Source organism: Parasteatoda tepidariorum, chromosome 8 (assembly GCF_982258835.1).
Source record: "Parasteatoda tepidariorum strain Cologne lab strain chromosome 8, Ptep-v5.0, whole genome shotgun sequence".
Taxonomy (NCBI): domain Eukaryota; kingdom Metazoa; phylum Arthropoda; class Arachnida; order Araneae; family Theridiidae; genus Parasteatoda; species Parasteatoda tepidariorum.
The window spans coordinates 88620885-88641938 of NC_141762.1; the positions used below are offsets into that span (position 1 = coordinate 88620885).

The 21054-nt window shown below is 30.4% G+C and overlaps 1 protein-coding gene across 1 annotated transcript; it reads left to right on the top strand.

Annotated features, from left to right (window-relative positions):
* The first annotated feature begins 20372 nt into the window (after nt 1-20372).
* On the top strand, nt 20373-20981 carry LOC147806508 (uncharacterized). The gene has a single exon (XM_087149655.1). The coding sequence runs from the start codon at nt 20373-20375 to the stop codon at nt 20979-20981; it is 609 nt and encodes a 202-aa protein (XP_087005781.1).
* Nucleotides 20982-21054: the final 73 nt, after the last annotated feature.

Consider the following 21054-nt stretch of genomic DNA (forward strand, 5'->3'; position numbering starts at 1 on the left):
CCTTTAGTAGTATCTATTTTGATTTTCCTTTAGAATATTCTTGTTACATAATAAACACATACCTTACTTGATATCTAACACATTTAAAACAAAAAATTATTAGTAGTAATCAATAACAATCATTCCTGTACCATAAACTAAGTATGATGTTAAGAACTTTTATTTAGAGAATTATTTTACAAGACTGGCTTAAATTTAGGTAAATAGAATATCATTGTTTTTAGAAATTGAAAAGTTTAACGTATTTCCTTTCTTTAAATTGTTTAATATTTTCATATTGCCTATTTTACTTTTAGACAAAATTTTAAAATCTATATAACCTTTCACAATTCACTTACATTAATATTTTGATAAATTATGTATACTTATATCATTTTAGTAAAATTTTTAATGTTTAAAACGAATTAACTGTTAATAAGCACACAGAATTAGCGTTGACAGACTTAATTTTTAAGAAAAATATTTATACACTCATAACTACAATGCTGTGAACCTTGTTTACATAATAGATGACATTAGAAAAATTTCATCTTATATAAAAATATTCACAAACCTAGAGAATTTATTTAATAAAAATTAGATCGATTGTAAAACATAACATTTAACATGCCAGTAAACAAGAAGTAAACAATTCAGAACAAACAACTTGGACAATACATTTATGTCATTAATTAGAAATTATTCCGATAATAATATTTAAAATTAGCGTAAAGTTAAAAAACAAAAATTACTTACTTAAATGGCAGTTCAAAATCAGCTAAAAAGATCTTCTACAATGAAATGTTCTTTCGCTAATGTAGGCTTAACCTAAATATAAAAGTTAAACATTGCAGTTAGAAATGAAGACCTGATACAATATTAAAAGAGTTTTTATAAGTAAATAGAAGATGAATAAACTTTGCTTACCTAAATTAAATCAGTAAAGTTACTTTTGACGACGATATTAGAAGATATTTTTAGCACGCTATAAAACCACCACAGACTAGCACGCTATAAAACCACCACAACACAACAAACTAGCTGAAACATGAATCGTGATGCATGACGTCTGAGCTGAAGATCATTTACAGTACCGAGGCCCCCTCTTCAACTATAACTCCTCCTTTTTTCGAGGCAGCCCTGGTCACTGCTGAGTTCACAATCCATCTTCTCAATGGATTCAAAATTCAATTTTTCAGAATTTTTGAAATATAATATAAAATCACGAACTTTACAACAGGTTTTTTCAGAAGCAGAATCGTAGGCATAATTTTTCGTTCCATCTAAAATAACAAATGTTAATTTTTGATAAAATAACATACATTTGTGAAATTCAATGGTGGAAAAAAAAAGAAGAGAAGTGCTTACCAGATATAAATGTCGTAATGGTATCCCCGTCTAGCTCGTCCTTGAACTCTCCTAGAAAATTCCCAAGAGGGTGATCATTGTTTCCGTCTTGAGCATAAATTATGGAGTCTGTGTCGTGGTATAAGACATTCTCTCCCAATTTATCCATTTCTGGGTAAAGTTTCAATCTAGCCCTGGCTGTTGTGAACGCCGGAATGAAGATGTTGGTGGTAGAATCCTGGGCCACAAATTGTTTCTGTGATTCCCAATGAATGCATGCTATCTCATCATTCGGTAAAAACACATCTTTAATCTAAATAGGAAAATATGTTACAAGTACAATAACACTGAAAAAAATAGTAAGAAAAAGTGTGTAATAAAAGTTCACATACAATTTTTGTGGGATCAGCAAACATTTTATTAAATTCCGGGACAGCGTTTACGTATGTTAGGCGAGCTTTATTGCACTTCATACCCCATCAGAAAAAAAGCGACAATTATAATAATTAATAAATTTCATTTCATTTAAATATTAAAGGGGATTTAATTTTTTACATACCGTTCCCAAAAACTGTTCAATAGCAATTTTGCCACCTGCCTTCTTCCCAAATTTTTTAAGATTTTAGAATATTCCAAAGATACTCCTTCGTTTTCAAAATACTCTTCTATATACCTCATTTTATCTTCTTCTGTAACGCAATTTGAAGGCCTCCCCCTTGCTTCCTGCTAGATTTTTTAAGAATAAATCAATAAAATCACGAAACAGTGAATCAGATGTTTCGTCGAAGTGATAAACTTCGGAGATCTGTTTAAAAAAGAATGATTGTATATATTATAATAAAAAATATCTACTCAAATAACTTTAAAAACTGTAATAATGGACAATGAACCCTAAGAAAGGTTGAATATTATAAATGAGAAGAGCTATTTGCTTCTTTTATGATGTATCCTTTTTCAACTGCCAATTTTATTTCTTCGGTCACCCATGTACCGGTTAACTCCCTTTCTTCTTCTGAATGCAAACATTCTCCTTGCTGTGTTGTTTCCGCACAGATTCTGCACAAGGGAAACATAAGCTTATTTTGACTTCTGTATGGCAGTACAGGAAAATACAGGCCTCTTGGTGGTATGACAGTGCACTTAGAGATCCCAAAATAATTGTCAATAGTTTTGAAATTCTTAGTGATGATTTGAGGATGACCCACTGGATATGTACAATATTTGTTCACCTAGAAAAAGAAAATGATTACAAAAGAGCATTTTAAAGATATTTTTACTTAATATTTATACAAAAAAATTCAGAAATCAGTAAAGCAACAAAATACTAATTTTTTTTTTTTTACCCAAGGATACAGCGATGTAAAGTTCACATAATTGGAGTTTCCTTCGCGGTATAATTTGACAGCGTTTGTTCTCCCTCCAAAAAAGGCATCCCGGGGTCTTAAACGGTCTTGCAATTTATGGTGTTTCAGGAATTGCTGCAAATCATCATTCTCCTTCTACATCTTGAGAAACTCGTGTTACTCGAGAAACTCGTGTTCACCTCAACTACATTATATTCAAGAGAACAAAGATCACTACTGGTTTCTCGAGTTTTTTGACGGAGTGATGCCATTGTCACATTTTTCAAAGGGTGTAAAACATCCTGATTGAAGCATGCACACAATGGAATCCGTGTCCTCACCATATGTCTGTTTGATAGTATAATAATGGAATTTGTACATACCTATGTACCTTACTCAATTCCAATATAACAAAACAAATATACGTAGGACGATTGAGCGTTACTTGAACTTTCCTCTTCTCAACACCCGCGAGATCATGATTAAATATTTAAAAACGTTTAAAGGATGATGATGCAATTAATTTTTAAACCCTTCGCTCTGTGTTAACTAGCTGAACATCTATATGGTTACAAACCTTTTCCATAGTCTTACAATATACCGAGTTATTCATTAGTTTTAAAAAATCTTTTCCAAAGGTCGAATGAGAATTTTTACGTTGATTTGTATTAAATTCGATGTAGGTTTTAAGCTATGGTTTTTGTTTAAACTTTAAAATTTTATGAACGCGAGCTAAATTCAAACCTTAAGATATGTAAAGTTGTAAATTTTTATGGTAAGTAATATAGTTTTGCTTATAATTTAAATTTGGAACTAGCTTAGTGCAAGGAGTATATTTTACACCGTTTAACGTCCCAATTGCGAACGGTGATAGATGCTCAGCCGTAATACTCATCTTTTCAGGAGCCAAAGGATAGTCATTGTGAGTATCATGCAAGTGAGGGGGGTGTTCCAAGTCTACCTCTAACACGTACCCATCTTCACTATTGTCTTTTAAGTTTAAAATGTGATTAATTAAAGTGTCAGTGGGTGTAACTCATTTAAAGTTACCGTATGGTAAATACTGGGACATTGCCCACCAGTACAAATTATTGGCAACCAAATATATTATATGTTTGGACTCCTCCTCCGAGCTATAATTTCAATAAGCACATGATTTGCTACAGAGTGACGGTGACTTATCATGGAAATACCACGTTCGATAAACATGCAGTGCATGTTTATGTCCGTGAATAATTCGAGATGCTGTTTCGTCAGTTTAAGAGAAGCGTGCCATGCTCAACCAGGTGGTCATGACATGACCACAATCCAACCCATAGTATTGCATGCACAGGCTTCTAAAATTTTAAAAGACATCACCCAACTGCAGCACATCAGATTTTATTTACAAATCATGATATTCCACCAAAGAAGTTAAATGAAAAGATTTCCAAACCGTTTGGGCATGTTGGTAATCCTCATCAGATACACTTTCTCCAGTAAAAGAACTGTAAAATTCAGATATAGGAGGCAGCGCTTCTTCCTCGAACTTATCAGAGGAGGACATATACTCGTATGGATATATACCCTTCCTTAGAAGTAGACTTAGAGAAGGATGATTAATATTTCCTTTTAAAATGATCGAAACTTAAATTTGATACTAATTTTTGTAATGACGTATTCATAAATTGGAAACTGTCAATGAAATTTAAAGAAACTTTAATTTTATTATAAAATTTGTCAATGCTAAGAGAAATATATTTTTCCATATTGTTGGCAATTACACTAAAACTATGAATTTCATGTTTCCCCAAACTCTGCACAATGAGATGAATATCGTAATGCTCTAAATTATGAAAAACAACTGGAATTTTTTTGGTTAATTTAAGTTTTAAGTTACAAGAACGATAAAGGGGTGCACGTCTAACTCCTGTGAGATGGTCGTGATCACGAACTCTGACATCACCGAGGGTTGGATCACACACTCCGCAATTCACGACAGAACGAATAGTCTCCTCGTCTTCTTGGTTCCACTGGTGGGCATGTGACACTTTCAGCGTAGGAATAGAGGAGGAAATCTCTTTCACAGTTAAGACAGAGGATCAAGTTACAGGGAGATGTGTTTTATTGTTTTAGCCACTACGGGAGGTCTCACCTTTATAAGTTAAGGGGAGAAAAGTTTCTTTACTTTTCCCACTTACCTTCAAACATCTATTTCAAGTTCCGGTACTTGCTTGTTTGTCTGCCGTTTTCTTAATTCTTTTTTAGTCGCTTTCAATGTTGCTATTTTCTTTTTTGTATAAATTTTTTTGTTCAAGTTGTAGGGTTTTTTTTGAAAAAATATGGAATATCCAGAATCGAAAAGCGTTCTTTTAAGTGAATTAAATCAAATTGAAATAAAATATCGAAGCAATATATTTTACTTAAACTCAAATAAATAAAGCTTTTTTAGGTTCTGTTTTAAAAATAGTTAATGGAATTTCAAAATTTTTATTATAATTGCTGCAGTTTTTGTGAAAAAAATTTTGGAGTAAAAGTTTTAAAAACAATTTCTATTTATTTACATAACATATAATATGACCCTCAACTAATATTGTACTATGAAGAATACATTTTTTGTATATATTTAATATAATAAACATTACTTTTTCCTACAACAATAATTTGCTGACATGTGAAATAAAAGAATTAGTGCTACCTTATGCATAGAGTTTAAATCAACAGAAAGTACAACTCTTGATTAATAATAATGGAAAAAAATGTAAAGAAATCTCAGGGCAATTTTTTACAAACCCATTTCTTTTATCCTATAAACTATTATTAAGTGATATGATACTCTTCAAAACATTGTCCTAAACAAAGTCCTAAGCCACAAGCTTTGCATTGTACATTTGTCTTTTTCTCTATCTTTGACATTGGACACATCGTTTCCGTTTCAGAGTTTTTTCGGGTCAATGACCAACAGAATTTGTTATATTTCTTTTTGGAGATGATGAATTGTTTAGAGAAAGTCTCTGATCAATTTTAAATTTTAGTTTTTTTAAAATAAATGAGTTTAAAACAGTTATATTCAATAAGTGAAAAAACAGCTTTATCGGCCATTTTTGGGTTTTTCTAGAGAAACCATAAGAATTTGCCATTCTATCACTAAGATCGACAAACCCCATATTTTTGTTGTAGCATTGCGCAACCATAGGCATTTTGTTATTATCATCTCCAGTTGATAAGTTTTCAGCTGTTGCAGCATGCATGCTGCTAAGAACAAACACTTCTCTTTTATCCTTCCAACACACAGCCATTAATCCATTAGAAGTCTTGGCATTTACTGATCCTTTTTTTGAGCATGATAAGTCCTTAGGAAAATTTTTTCGAACTGTACCACAACTGTTGATTTGATGAGTATTCCTCAATTCTGCAAATAATTCAGAGGATGAAGAAAAATTATTCACAAACAAATTATGCACTTTATTTCTATAGTCTTTAATAAGATTTATTTCTATAGTCTTTAATAAGATTAAGATGATGCCGAACTTTGTCTTGGCGAGCATTCTGTTTTGTCTTTTCCTAGATAGACTCTCATGTCCAAGGTATACTCAGTTTCGTCACAAAGTTTATAAATTTTACTGCCCCAGCGTTTGTGCTTTTTTTTGGTATGTACTGTCTAAAAACTACTCGACCTTTAAATGTTAAAATAACCTCATTAACAACTAAATTTTGTGCTGGAGTATAAGCATTTTTAAAGTTGGAAATTTGCTTTTCTCAATTTCCATAGTTTGTCGTAATTCGAATTGGTTTTATCTGGGGCTTCGTTATTATTTGCAAAGGGCAAATTGCTCAGTATCTGCTTAAATCTATCAAGGCTCATAACATTTCTAAAAAATGGAGTTTCTAAGGAAGCTCTTTTTGTCCAATAATCAAAAATTTTATCTTTAATACAATGACCACCGTTTCGTGTTGTTATTTAATTATTGACCCCAGTTCCCAGCCTTACCTTACCTGTATATCTGCAATATTAAAATAAACACAATCGTCATACAGCAAGTAAAAATACAGTTTAAGGTAGTAAAACAAAAGAAGGTTTATTAAGTTGAATAAAAGGACAGTCCTTAAGGGACCGGAACAAAATCATTTTCCACCCCAATTTCACAATACATGTGGTACCCGCTGATCGGTCATCATCAAACACTGGCTTACACCAATTTCAAAATGTGAGGAAGGCTATACAGTTACCTTCTTTCCATTGTTATACAGATAGCCACACGTGTTCAGATGTTGGTTGAACGGCACGTGTTAACATGAGTCAACCACGTGTTGAATCTAACTATGGTTTCCTACAATTCACAGGTGTAATTTTAATGCGAGGTGAAACGCATCGATATTCACTTCAACAAACCATACTCTACTCGTGAAATATCATATTTAGCAGGAAAGTTATTCAATTATAGCGTACAAGCTATACATAGCTCACTTACATGATCTTTTCTTCGCCATCATACTATTTTTTTGTTGTCATCAACTTCCATCATTTTCCAGTGCCGACTGACTTTTACTTCCTCCAAAGAAGCTTATTCATTCACGGGCTGCCACCACAAACAGTAATTACATACAAAAGGGTTTAATAAAGATTTACACTAATAAATTTGATATGATGTAAAATTATTTATTAAATTATAGACACTATGTGCTGATACCATCTAATCTATTGAAATTGAATTTTAAATTAAAGTTTACATAATATTATAAAGAAACAAAATTTTTAACTATCACTTTCATTATAAAATTTTACGATAAATTCATGCTGCCACCTATTGGCAAAAGAAGAAACTAAAAATATTACAGTGAAGTTACTTCAACAGTACAGCAAACTCAAACTTATGCCGAAGATGTTGGTAATTAGTTTTAAATTGTTCAACGTTGGCTTTGCTAAACCCTAAAGATCTCTTTATACTGGTATTTTCCGGTTTCCTTAAAGACAAAGATTTGTCTTTTCATAAAATATTTTATCCAGTCAATTCCAGCTGATTTTTCCTATTTCCCAAGAAGGTGGGTGTGGTCGTTTAAGATGTTTTGCGTAACTGTAGGCCATCTGCCTGGCACATCTATAAGTAAGGCTATATTGCATTTTAGAGCGTTTTTTAAGATATCCTTCTAGAAGAATTTCTTGCTCATTAGTAAATACTTGCGTGGCTGCATACTTGCTATAAAATGCACTGTTCATTGTGAGTGGGAGAGGATCAATTTCATTTGGTTCTTTATGTAACATACGAAACTCTGACACTCGATTGAAAACCATGCTTGGTTTTAAACCTAATGCCTTTGCAGCTGCTCGACTAGAAATATTGTCTTTAATCACAGCAGACACTGCATCACCCACACATTTTTCAGAAATAGAGGCTCTTTCTGTTTTCCTTCTATATGTCTTCACCATGTTTGCTTATTGTGAATCTTGAAAACAAACAAAAACCACTCATTAGTTATTTTGAAGCCTGTAGTTTTATTAACTACTTAATTACTACTAAAAACAACTTCACTGGATGGAAAACTTAGAAGACTATGCAGCATTAAGAATATTTTATTAAATAAAGATTATTTTTACATATATTGCTTTTGCAAAACAGGTTTTCTACTAAGAATAATATATTTTAAAAATTGTTTTAAACCTAACTTTTTAAGTAATAAAATACTATGTCTTTTTGCTTCTTGTAACCATTATATAACACAAAATTTTTGACCAACCATTTCATACAAAAAATTTTAAAAAGAAAAATGGAAATGAATTGAATGTGGGGTTTAATGGCACAAGGTCCAAAAAAGGACAAGACTAGAGAAATGTACAATAAACTGTTGTAAGAAATGCTGTTTGCAACAGTCCAAAATTAATGTAACTAAGAGAGATATAAATTTGTTCATAAAATCAAATAATTTGAGGAAATCGCTTGCTGAGAAAAAAACAAAACAAAAATAGTGAAATTAGAAACGTGGAAGAAAACTGCTGAATAAATCTTTTCTGAGTAGTTAAAAAGGAACTAAATTCCCTTTTTATTTATTATGCAGTTCATTTGTGCAATTAAAATTCTTCCATTTTCTGTCTGAAACAAATAAATGTTATGTTTGTATGTGTATCTTTGTTTTTTTGTTCTTGTTTCACACCATAAATTCATGTCTTATGTTCTGTGTTTTCGGCTTTGTTAGGGGAGCGTGTTGTACCTTGCGACACTTTTCATATTTAGAATCTGGTTTAATATCTTAAAAAATATTTAAATACATTGTAACATTTACACATAATAAAATTTATTGTAATCCATTTTTAAAAATGCATACACTTTGAAAATAGAATATTGTCAGCCATAAAAGTTAGTTAAAAGCTCTGCCTAAGTCTTGTTGTACCTTGGGACATCTTACATGTACAAAAACCAATTTGGTGCCTAAAAACAACGAAAAATAAAGAAATAAATTCTACCCAATGTTTTTGCCTTAAGTCTAAGGAATAAAAATGATTGTAAAACAATCGTTTTTGCACAAAAACATTTCATTTTTTTACATTGTACTGGTTCTAATTGTTCAGTTTCATACTGCTGTCTAGTATAATTCAAAACATCACCTTAAAATTGTTTAACACTTTATTTGTATATTTTTAACATCATGTATAGATTAATGATGTAATTTTTACTTCATGAATCGTGAAACAGTATATTTTTAATATCATGTATAGATTAATTATGTTATTTTTACTTTACATCAAGTACTAATTTTTTTTTTAGTCCTAAAAAAGTCTGTTCTAGTTCTGATAGTTAAAAGTTTTTTTCTTGTTGAAATAATTGAGCTAGAACCCTGAAACGCTACGCACGCTGTTAAACGAAGATTACCTTCAAGTTGAATTATGAAAGTGCTAGTATTGCTGCTAAAATGAATGTGTATTTTCCTATTCACACCTGTTGTTAGTCCAAAACGCATGTTTTTTTTAGTTGTACTACTATTGCAGCCCATGAGCCATATGTAAACTCTTCTCTTTTAACTGATTTTTTACCTTCAATAATGATGGTTAATTCATTAAACAAACATAAACTTTAATAAAGACAATTTCCTGGTTATACATGAATAAGAAGTTACATAGGTGCACGGCCCCCGGCAACGTGCGTGCTTCGATCGTCCAGTTCAGGGAGAGTTTTCTCTTTTCTTTGAATTTTTGAGAGGATTTTCGCTTTTTCAGACTTGCACTTCTGCAATGTTTCCTTTCAGAAACTGTTTCATAGCTCTGATTAATAGGTTGATTTTTTTATGTCTCAACGTAACTTTAATTGTACTCGGCAACTGCAGCAATAACGCCAAGTGCTAATAATTTTTTTTTGGATACAAACACTTCTTTTGCACACGTACGCCAAATGCAAATGTATATGCTTTCATTAACATTTTGTGTCTTGGAAGAGGAACATCGAGTAAGCATTTCACTAAAGGCGAGACGTTGATAAACAGGTAAATTTTTTTTAACGACTTCCTCTAATAAGCGAGTCTTTATTCCATTGTGCGATTTTGGTGTTTCTTTTAAACTCAATGCTCGTTTATAAAAACACCAGGAATACTCGCCGTCTGAACATTTTTATTGCTGTGCTTCAAATTTTGCGTCTTCAGTTAATGGTAACTGTAGATATCCACTTGATAAATCTAAAGTCGTGTAAAATTTGCTCCCTCCAAGACATTCTAAAATGTCGTTAATTTTGGGTAAAGGAAATTTATCCTTAACAGTCTGAGAGTTCAATTTCCTAAAATCTATAACTAATCATTGTTCTCCTGTTTTTTCTTGACTAATTATACAGGACTGGAATATGGAGATCTTGTGTCTGACACTATTCCATACTTTTTTCCATTCGGAGACTATTTGTTTTCTTTCTTCGGAATTGGTTTTATATGATTTTTGAAAAATTGGCTTACTGCCCTTTATTTCTTTAATGTTCATTGTTGCTTTGTTGCAGATGTTACGTCACAAGATCTTTTAAGCTATTATTTTGAAATAATTCAGTGCGAGCCAAAATTCTAAAACTTAACTAAACGACATCAAACAAAAGACTGGTGAGAAAACTATGTATTACTTTGCTATCCTTACAGATGCGCACACAGCGCCATCTATTGTTAGGTAAAATTATTCATTTAATGGAAGGAAGATGCAACATCCTCTAACCGCAAAAGGTTAAAGTTTAAAATTATCAAAATTTTAAATAAAAGTTAAAGTATTAAGTTTAGAAATATGACACAAAATTAATGCAAATACATAAAATATATATCGAAAAGGACAAAGTTTTAAAGTATATTAATACAAAATTGAATATTATAGTTTAACAGGTTTGACTGTTGATCTTATAGAGTTTTACTTACAATACCTATTGTTTCTAATCGAAATAATCGTTGAAATGGTCAAACTATTTCACCATTTTGAGTTTTAACCTTTGCAACTCGAAAAACACCATCACCTCCTTTACAACTTTCAATTACTTTGGCTAGAGGCCAATTAACATGTTTTTTATTATCTGAACTGATTAGAATCATATCTCCCACTTCAAGTGGGGTTTGATGAGAGTATCTGGATTGCTTAAGGAGCGAAATATATTCCTTATAGAAACGTGTTTTTGTTTAACGGAGATAAGATGTTTCGCACGTTTGCGAAGATTCTGCATATCATTCTGATCGAGATCATCAACACAGAATTCAGTCTTCGTTGGTGGGAGGGCCCCACTTTGGGTGCCAGATGTTACGTCACGAGATCTTTTAGGCTATTAGTTTGAAATTATTCAGTGCGAGCCAAAATTATTTTAAGAGTTTTTTTATTAAAACTTAACAAAACGACCTCAAACAAGACTGATGAGAAAACTATTTATTACTTTGCTATCGTGCAGCCTAACTCACTTATGTCTAAAGCAAAACAGTCACGATATTTATTTAATAAACTTCAAATCTTTTAATACTTTCTGTTAAAAACCGAATACCATTTTCAGTGAATAATAATAACCCTAAAATGGCCACAGACATTGAGCTCCTTAAAAAGAAACGCACTACTTTAAGAACATCAGTTACTAAGCTAATTTCAAAGATTGAATCAGAAATTCAAAAAAACGAGATAACTGATGAAAAAACCGAAATTGATCTAATTATTGAACAATTAAATGATAAATTCGAGTCTCTCAAAACAGTTGATTCTGAATTAGAGAATCTGTTTAAACCGGAGGATTTAGATAAAGAATTAGAAACCGCCGAAGAATACCGTGAAAAGATAGTAACTTGGAGATTTAAAGCTAATAAATATTTGTGTAATTTGAATCAAAAGAAAAATATTCGAGAACCTCTCAATTTCCACCAACATATAGCTCCTACTACTAATCGCGAAGTGGAAGTAGAAACGAAATCAGAAATGCGGAATATTAAATTACCGAAGATAATAATCCCGAAATTTTCGGGAAATATAAGTGATTGGCTCACTTTCTGGAACTCTTTTGAAACATCGATAATCAGATCGTTAGACAGATCGTTAGATGATGTCAGTAAATTTAACTATTTAATTTTGTAGCGTTGTTTCTGTAGTGCTGTTAATATACACATGTTAACTAATTCGAAGGAGTATCTTTTCTTGAGTTTATGGTCATTATTTTGATTTATTTAGATACGAACCGCCCGGGTTGAAGAACAGGTGAGAAACCTTTCATTGATACCTGTTTCAGTTGAAGATATAAAAGAAATAAGTTATCTTTTTTAACACTTTCTAAGGATTCGTCGAAATTAATGTCTTTCATTAAAATAGGAAACTTTTCATTATCAATTTCCACTTTATTAGACAGCATTAAACTTTCCTCACTTACCACCATTCCCCTTAATTTTTAAGTTGAATTCTTCCTGATTTACTACTGGTACAATCGTTTCGTCGTTTACTACCTCAAGAATAGAATCAAAATTCTGGCCTACACTTTTCACTAAAATTATCCCATTAACAATAGAGTTCTCGCTTTCTTCGACTTTAACCCTAATTAAATTAATTGATTTATTTTCGATTTCTGCTTCGTTTATTCTTTTCAATTTAACCGCATTTTTACTGATATCTACTTGAATTTCAGAAAAAACGTCATTATTTCCGTATCCAAATTTTAAATTACCTCCAATACGCGTAAAAGCAATGTAAAGTAAGTCTAGCCAAGTTCTTGCTAAAATTAAGTCACACGGTTGTGAATCATCCTTAACAATTAATAAAGAAATAAATTTCCCTACTACGTCATCCACCCGAATATGTACTTCAGCTTTGCCTATAGCTTTCGTAACTGGATTATTTTGATTACCGAAACCAAATAAATCACTGTTATCTGGTTGCAAGTCCAGATTCATTTTTAAAGCGATACTTTACTTCAAAAGGCAACTGCTACTTCCTGTATCAATTAAAGCCGTCATCATTACCATAAATAAAAGCATCTTTCAAATAATTCGTAGGCGCCAATGATGTGCTTGAATCCGAGTTGTTTTGACTAACGGATAAATTATTCCATTTTCGCTTTTGATCGGTTTCAGACTAACACGTTCGCAGACAATGACCATGGCCAACTAGAAGGGGGAAGGCCGGAGAACGTTTTCTCTCGCTTCAACATTCCGTCTGATCTAGAAGTCTCCGTTGAAAACCGCTATAAGACTTTTAAACGCATCAATACCGCATTTTCGTTATTTTTACTAAAGGATAATTCAAAAAAGATTTTTAAGGAATTCTCAGTGGCATATTTAAGATTTTTAAGTTTAAAATAATATTTTTCAAATTAAGTTTGGAAAATAAAACTTTGCGTTTTTTCTTTTAACTTATTGTCTTTGGGATTAAGAAAAATTTACTTATTGATATTATCTTTGATGTCGCTTTCTAGTCTCAGATAAGTCTCGTAATTTAAAAAAATAAATAAATAAAAAGAAATCGGATCTTTTTGATTCAAATAGCATTTTTATTTTTATTTTAATACACTGTAAGAACTTTGATTTATGATTAAAAAAAAACAGTTTTTTGACTTTTTAAATCAATATATATATATATATATATATATATATATATATATATATATATATATAAAACAGTTTATTTAAATCAAGCTAATTTAAATCAACAAACCCTGGTCTTAAATATAAAAGATACTTAGAAATTAAATTATAGAATAGTATTTTTTATACTATTTATTTCGATTTTTATATTTTATTTCAAGTATTAAAATGAAAATTATCTAGGATTAGATTTTTTATTTCAAGCATAAAAGTACTACATAACAAATATGTAAATAAAAACATCTGCATGGTTAGATTTTTTGTTTATTAATAATTTAAATCAAAAAGCAGAAAAGAGTTTTTATATTTTCTTCATTTAAATTGTGTCAAGTATTAAAATGTGTATTACAAAATTGCTTATAATGAGATTTAAAAGAAAAAATTTAAATTAATAATAAAACTAAACAGAAGATACATTTTAGTAAAACATCAAACTGCTGTTAAAAAAATCTTATGTTTAGATTATAATAAATAAAATTACAATACTTCTTTCTATGAATTTATTTTAAGCATTGCAGTGCAAAATAATACAAGTAAATAACAAAAATCTTATGAATTGATTCAATTGAAAAAGTAATTAAATAAATAAACACAAAACATTTTTTGTAAGTCTTTTATTTGTACATTTTTGAGTCTAAAATACTATATATTATTTAAAAGCTGTTTGAAATTCAAGATAAGAACCAATATATTTACAAGTTGTTGAACATTAAAATGAAAGAAATAATATGTGGAAAACATAATAAAAAGTCCAATTATGTGCCAACATAAAACAAGAATGACTTACAGTCATAATGTTAATTTACAAGTACTAATTGAGAATTTTGAAATATGCAATATTTCAATCAATCTTTTGGTTATTGCTCAGAATGTAATATAGTTCCATATTTTATGAAGAAAGGAATTTATTTTAAAATTATCATTAGCAGAAATACTGCATACTGATAAGACGTGCTTGAATATTATTCCAGTATGTGATGATTATTTTCCATTTCAGTTCTTTTAAGAAAAAGCAACGACTAAAAAACTGCAGTGAAAAATTAAGAAATAGAAAAATTTTAACACTTTGCTTATATATTTTATATTAGTATTATAATAATAGCATTCCACTATTAATAATTTTTTAATATTGTTTGAAAATATTCAGCCATTTTGATTAAAGATTTTAATTTCATAAGAATTAATTATATTTTGAAGTTGTATAGAAACCTCAAATGAGTTTTAAAAAACAAAAATTTTTACTTTATTTTTATCCAATTTATAATTGAAATTTACATGCAACAGTTAGCTAGTTTAGGTTCAAATTTTACAAAAAATAGTCTCTGATTATGTTACAGACAACTATGAATTTATAAAAATTGTGATGCAGATTGTCTAAGTAAAATCTGCTACCAAAATTATTATAAATTCTGATTATTATAAAAACAGATTTATGCAAAGTTACAGGTAAATGCTTTTAAAGTAATGAAAAATCAGTTCACTAATTGTTGCGCATGCTTATTAATAAATATCAATACAAGACAAAATAAAATATAAAAATGAGCAATATCTTAAAAATGAGATTTTTTTTATTACCATTAAATCAATTATAAAAAAGAAACATTATTTATGACCAAGATTGAGATAATAGTATTACTTATTCCTACAGTTAATTCTAAATAATTTATAAAGAGACACATCAATAGATTTCAACTTTATAACATTCTACTTCAATAATTTGTAACATACTCCTTTTGTTTACACCTTATTCTTTTTGTTTTTTCTTGTATAAAAATTAAAAATATTTTTTTGATGCATCATACTTTCAATTATATACAAAATTTCCAGACCTATGTAAATTCAAAACATCAAATTATAAAATAATACGATTGATTAATAATAAATAAGTGATATAATAATTATACTATAATTACCAAGAATAAATAGTTAAATATACCTAAAAGTAAAAATAAAGTTTTTACAGTAAATAAAAATTAGCCGACTAATAGTTATTTATCGACTAACACGTTACAAAGTTTTATAATTAAATGTGCTAACATTAAAATATTATTATAGAACTTATTTATCGAATATAATATTTTGTAATTACTATTGTTATATAAATTATAAAAATTTACGACAAGGAATTCTATAATTTTGCAACATAATAAACAAACAGATGGAAGTATTAAGCAATTTAAAGACATGATAATGTTTTAAGCAAGTTATTATTTAGAAAATTTATCCAATTTTCTTTTTTCTTCTTTATTAGTATTTTCAGCTTTACGCTTCTTATTAACATTATTTTTTTTCATCTCAATTTTGTTCATTTTCTTTAATACACATTCATCAGTTTTAGCTTTTGAATAGTTATTTAAACACACATTAGAAAATGAATTGATAACTTTTAAAACACGCTTAGAAAAATTATAGTTACATTTTTCACAAATTTGTTCCATATCAACTATTGATGTTTGATACAAATGTAATGCAGTTAGCTTAACTAAAATGTTATGTTGATTAACAGATAGAGATTGATACAATTTTTCATACTTACTAGATATTAATTTCTGAAAAATAGCAAAACAAACAGCAACAATATAAACAATGTCACAAGATGGATTTTTCAAGCCTCCTCTATTAAGCATATCAAGATAGGAACTGTTATGAAATTTTTCAGTTTCTGATGACAAAAGTTTTGTATCAAAATCCACATTCAAATCGAAAGGACTGAGGTATAAATCGTAGCATGCATCACAATCAACATTAAGCTTGTATACACAGTATCCAGTAATATAGGTCAGAATTTCAATGCTATCGAAAGACACATTTAAATCCTCAAGAATATCGATAAATGGCTCGATGTTTGTTTCTTCCAAGGGAGATTCAAAGTCGGAGAAAAAAAGCCGGAGCGAAATATCACCATACGTTTTCGAATGCAACTTAAGCAGTGATTTTACCCGAAGTTTACGCTCAGATTTAAGGACTTGTTGCAAAGATACATGATAATTCGAACCAGACAACTGTCGATACCGTGAAAAACGGAATTCCAGGACATCACTATGAAATTTAGTAGTTAGCACATATCTTGCACCATTTTCCAAGAGTCTTTTTGATACGGCCACAATTGTTGATGTTGTTTGAATAAGGGCAAAAAATGTCTCTTTAGAGAAACAACCCTGCCTTGGCAATTGCTTCATCTCTTGCCACTTTTTAATCCACAGTAAAAATTTTTCCAAAAACTCAAAGCTTTCAGTATTTGTTTCACTGAGTGGAAGAGAGTCAAAACTTCTTATGAAAATCCCTTTATTCTCGTGTGAAACATTTAAAATATCCCACCATCTCTTTATCAATTTCAAGAAAGCAATGGTGTCTTCCACTGTGTGTATCGAGGCTATATTTTTTTTCTGAAAGCTGCTCTAGAGCAGCACTATTACTTTCGTGAAAAACATTTAGTGCTGGCAGCACATTCTGTCTTTCCATTTTGGTTGGGTAAACAGTCTTTACATTTAACTTAAATGCAAGTTTAACAGCATTCTGTTTTTCATATTGAAACATATTTCTCAATAGGCAAAATCTTGGCTTCATAATATTACTCAAATTATTGAAAACAGGACAAACAAAAGTTTTTTCCACATCTGCTTGACAAATCCAATTATTGCGTATTGTTTTCATAATATGAACCGGATCAATAATTAAATATAGTGGAGCCCCACTTGCTGGGTTTATCGAAGGTTCACTCGATAATTTACATCCAGCGAGTTCTTTAAACATATTTCGGTTAACAGCATTATTATCAGCAATAAGAGAAATTACATTAAAATTAGCCTTATGCAAAATACATAAAGCTTCTTTTGTTAGACGGAGAAGGTCTTCAGCAGTCATTCTGCTCACAGGCACTAACGCCACCACTTCCTCATAAGGAGAATATATCGAAGCAATCATAAATGCTTGAATAGATGTAGCTTCCACATTTTCTTTGTTCTCTGAAAAACCAGTAATTTAATTAGCTTTATACGAAATCTTTGGCTTAATGTAAATTTCATCAAGTGACAAATTTACGAGCCTTTCAAATTTAAGTAAGCTTCTCACATTTGGCTTTTATATAATGGATATTATCCTCTACTGTTGTGCTACAGTTCAAGCTTAACACATTTAGCAACTTTTTAATGGAATCCACACAAGGAAGTGTCAACATTTTACAATTTAATATTGATCTGTAACAGGATGGGGACACAACAAATAAAGATGCAGCAAAGCGATACATGTCAGTACTGTATCTCCTGGAGGTCTTAGGCTTTAATGCCAATTTTAACTGCTCACAAATGAATATTAGTTTTTTTTTCTTTTCACAATCTGAATATTGATCCATTAACTTGTGAAAGTGAGCTATAATTACATCTAAATCATTCACTTCAACATTTGTTTTTGAGGCGCTTTTAACCATGGACACAAAAGTTAATATGCCATTACTTAGAAGATGCGAGTATTGTTTGGAATCTAATTCCTGCGAGCCAATAAAAATTTGCAAAGATAAAGAAGGTGCAATCTTTATAATCTTAACAACTTCTGGGCAGTTATCAAAATCCATGAAAAGAATAAGTGTAATGTTTTTATTTGTTTTTAAGGCAAGGACATTGTCTGGTAGTTCGATTTTAGATTTAAAGAATGAATTAAAATCATCAAATGACTTAATTCTGTCATTAGCCAAAAACTCATTAAAATTCCTTTCATCAGTTTTTGCTATCTTTTCATCTCTGCTCATTCTTTTAGATGAAGAAGCTTCGGACAAATACTTTGGGCAACCAGGAAATAATGTTGGTATCGAACCAGCCTTCAATTTCGGCCGACTTCTTTGAACTTTAACCAATTCATTATTTTTCCAATACTCATCATATCTTATAATGCACTCATCAGTGAAATGTTTTTCACACACAACACTTCGATCTGAAGGTACAAAATGTTCCCTGGGTATCTTCTTAATCCATAAATTTTGCACTGTTTCGTCTTTAGGGAATTGAAAAACTGAAACATATTCTCCAGTTTTATCATAATTTGATTTGCACGCAGTAACACAACATCTATCAGGCATTATAAACGAATTAAAAATTGATAACAACGCCTAACTTTAAACAAATAAGCATGTAACAGATTAATTAGCACTAAACAAGCATGTAAACGATTCAATATAAACAACGCACGCCACTTGGATTTACTAATTCTTTCACTTCGTCTTCGTTTCAGCGACGTTCGCCGGTCGGACGGAATTTGTGACGTCACAAGTAAACATAAGCTAGTTCTCCGGCCTTTCCCCTTCTAGTTGGCCATGCAATGACCTTGCTTTTTACATTTCTTACAATAAGCAATGGTTTTAGGGCACCGGGCAATCACAGGATATATGGCCATAATCATTACTTTTAGAGGCGATTTCGCGCATCGCTAAAAAATATTCAAACAAAGTTTCTCTATTTCGCAATTTTCGATTCTGCATTTCTTTATGTACTTCAAAAGAAGTTAATTGATCCGAAAATTCCTTGAATAAAGCGTTCTTTAATTCCGAATATGAGAAAATATTTTTTAAAGTATGGAGGAATGTTAAAGCGGATCCCTTCAGTAAACGCTTAACACATATTATTTTTTGTGCATCCGTAATGTTTCTTACGAAAGTAAAATTTTCTTCGCAGCTGGCAAAAAAAGGTTGGATGGAATAGTTGTCCGTACCGTTAAATTGCCTCATTGTCAAAATAAGTTCTCGCATAATTGAATAATTTTCATCTTTTGTGAACGCGGAAGTAGAATCACTCGAAAACGCTAATTTATAATTCTCAAGGTTAGTTGAAGCTTCAATTTCGGTTTCACATTCATCCTCAGTTAATGACTCAGAAATGGAATTTTTAAGTGTTTCCAAATCGTTTAAATTGGAAAAAATATTTTCACATAATTACGCAGCAGTACCGGTACACTCTATTCCTAAACTATTGCAAACTATGATTAATTGCGCTGAATTTAATTCTTGTAATACTTTATCTTTTCTTTTAACGATATCCGTTTGAGGGGGAAATCCCGAAAAAACACGTAATTTTTTCCTTGAATTTCTATCATATTCTTCATCAAAAATGCATTTGAATAGTAATTTCACGGTAGATGAATGTGCAGTTTTAAGAAAGTTTCTTATAATCGGTGTCGAGAAACTGCGATGAACAATCTAACTTTAAAATTTTAACTGTAACTGTAGCGAGGCGGAAGTTTTGTAAACAGAAGAGGAATGATCGCCTCAGAGAGAAGAGGTTGATATGTAATGCTCATTTCAAAGAAGCTTAATGTTTCGTTATCAATTATGTTTCTTGTTACGTTTTGTGTTAAATATTAAATGTTTTAAAAAGAAATAGTTAACTCCTTTAATGGCAGAGCTTGTTACTTTTTATTATTGACATCTTTTTATTTTTACAAGAGTAGCGATCCTTTTTAAAGCGAAAGAAAAGCTTTCCATCTTCTCACCGGGAAAATTGAAGAACAACAGAAATTGCAGGTAAGGTAATTTTGCCTTTACCTTTAATTAAGAATTATTATTGAAGTTTATTTGAGTTGAATGATAAATAATTTTTTACATGGCATCCCCGCTGGGACTGAGAAGACCGATTAGTTTTTCTTAAAAGATCGTGTATTTATCGAATTGATATATAATTTAAAAAGATGTCGGCAGATGAGAAAATTAAACACTTAAAAAGAAAACGAGGTTCCTTAAGAACAAGCGTAACAAATACACTGACTAAATTAGATGCAGAACTTTCGAAAACGGAAGATATAAATGTCAGTGTAATCGAAGAAATAATCGAAACATTAACAAACAAATTTGATTCTTTGAGTTCTGTTGATAAAGAACTAGAACCACTCTTCAACGATGATGAATATCAATCAGAATTTGAAAAAACAGAAGAGTATCAAGATAAGGTAGTTATTTCTAAACTAAGAGCAAAAAAGAAAATAAATGAAATGCAAACGTCAGTAAAGAATATGGAAAGCAAAAATATAACCTTACAACGTTCAATAAATAAAACAGAAATAAACGAATCAGCAGCAGAAAAGGTGCGCATTCAACTCCCGAAACTGAGTATCGCGAAATTTTATGGTGATGTCAGCCAATGGCTAACCTTTTGGAATAGTTTTGAAACAGCGATTCACAATAATGAATTATTAGATAAAGTGGATAAGTTTAACTATTTGAAGGCGCATTTAGGTGGATCTGCTTTAAATACGGTTGAGGGTTTTTCAATTTCAATGATTCCGCAATTGAATTATTAAAAGATAGATTTGCTAAGAAAGATTTACTTATTCACACACATATGAGCGCTATTTTAAATATGCAACCGTTAAA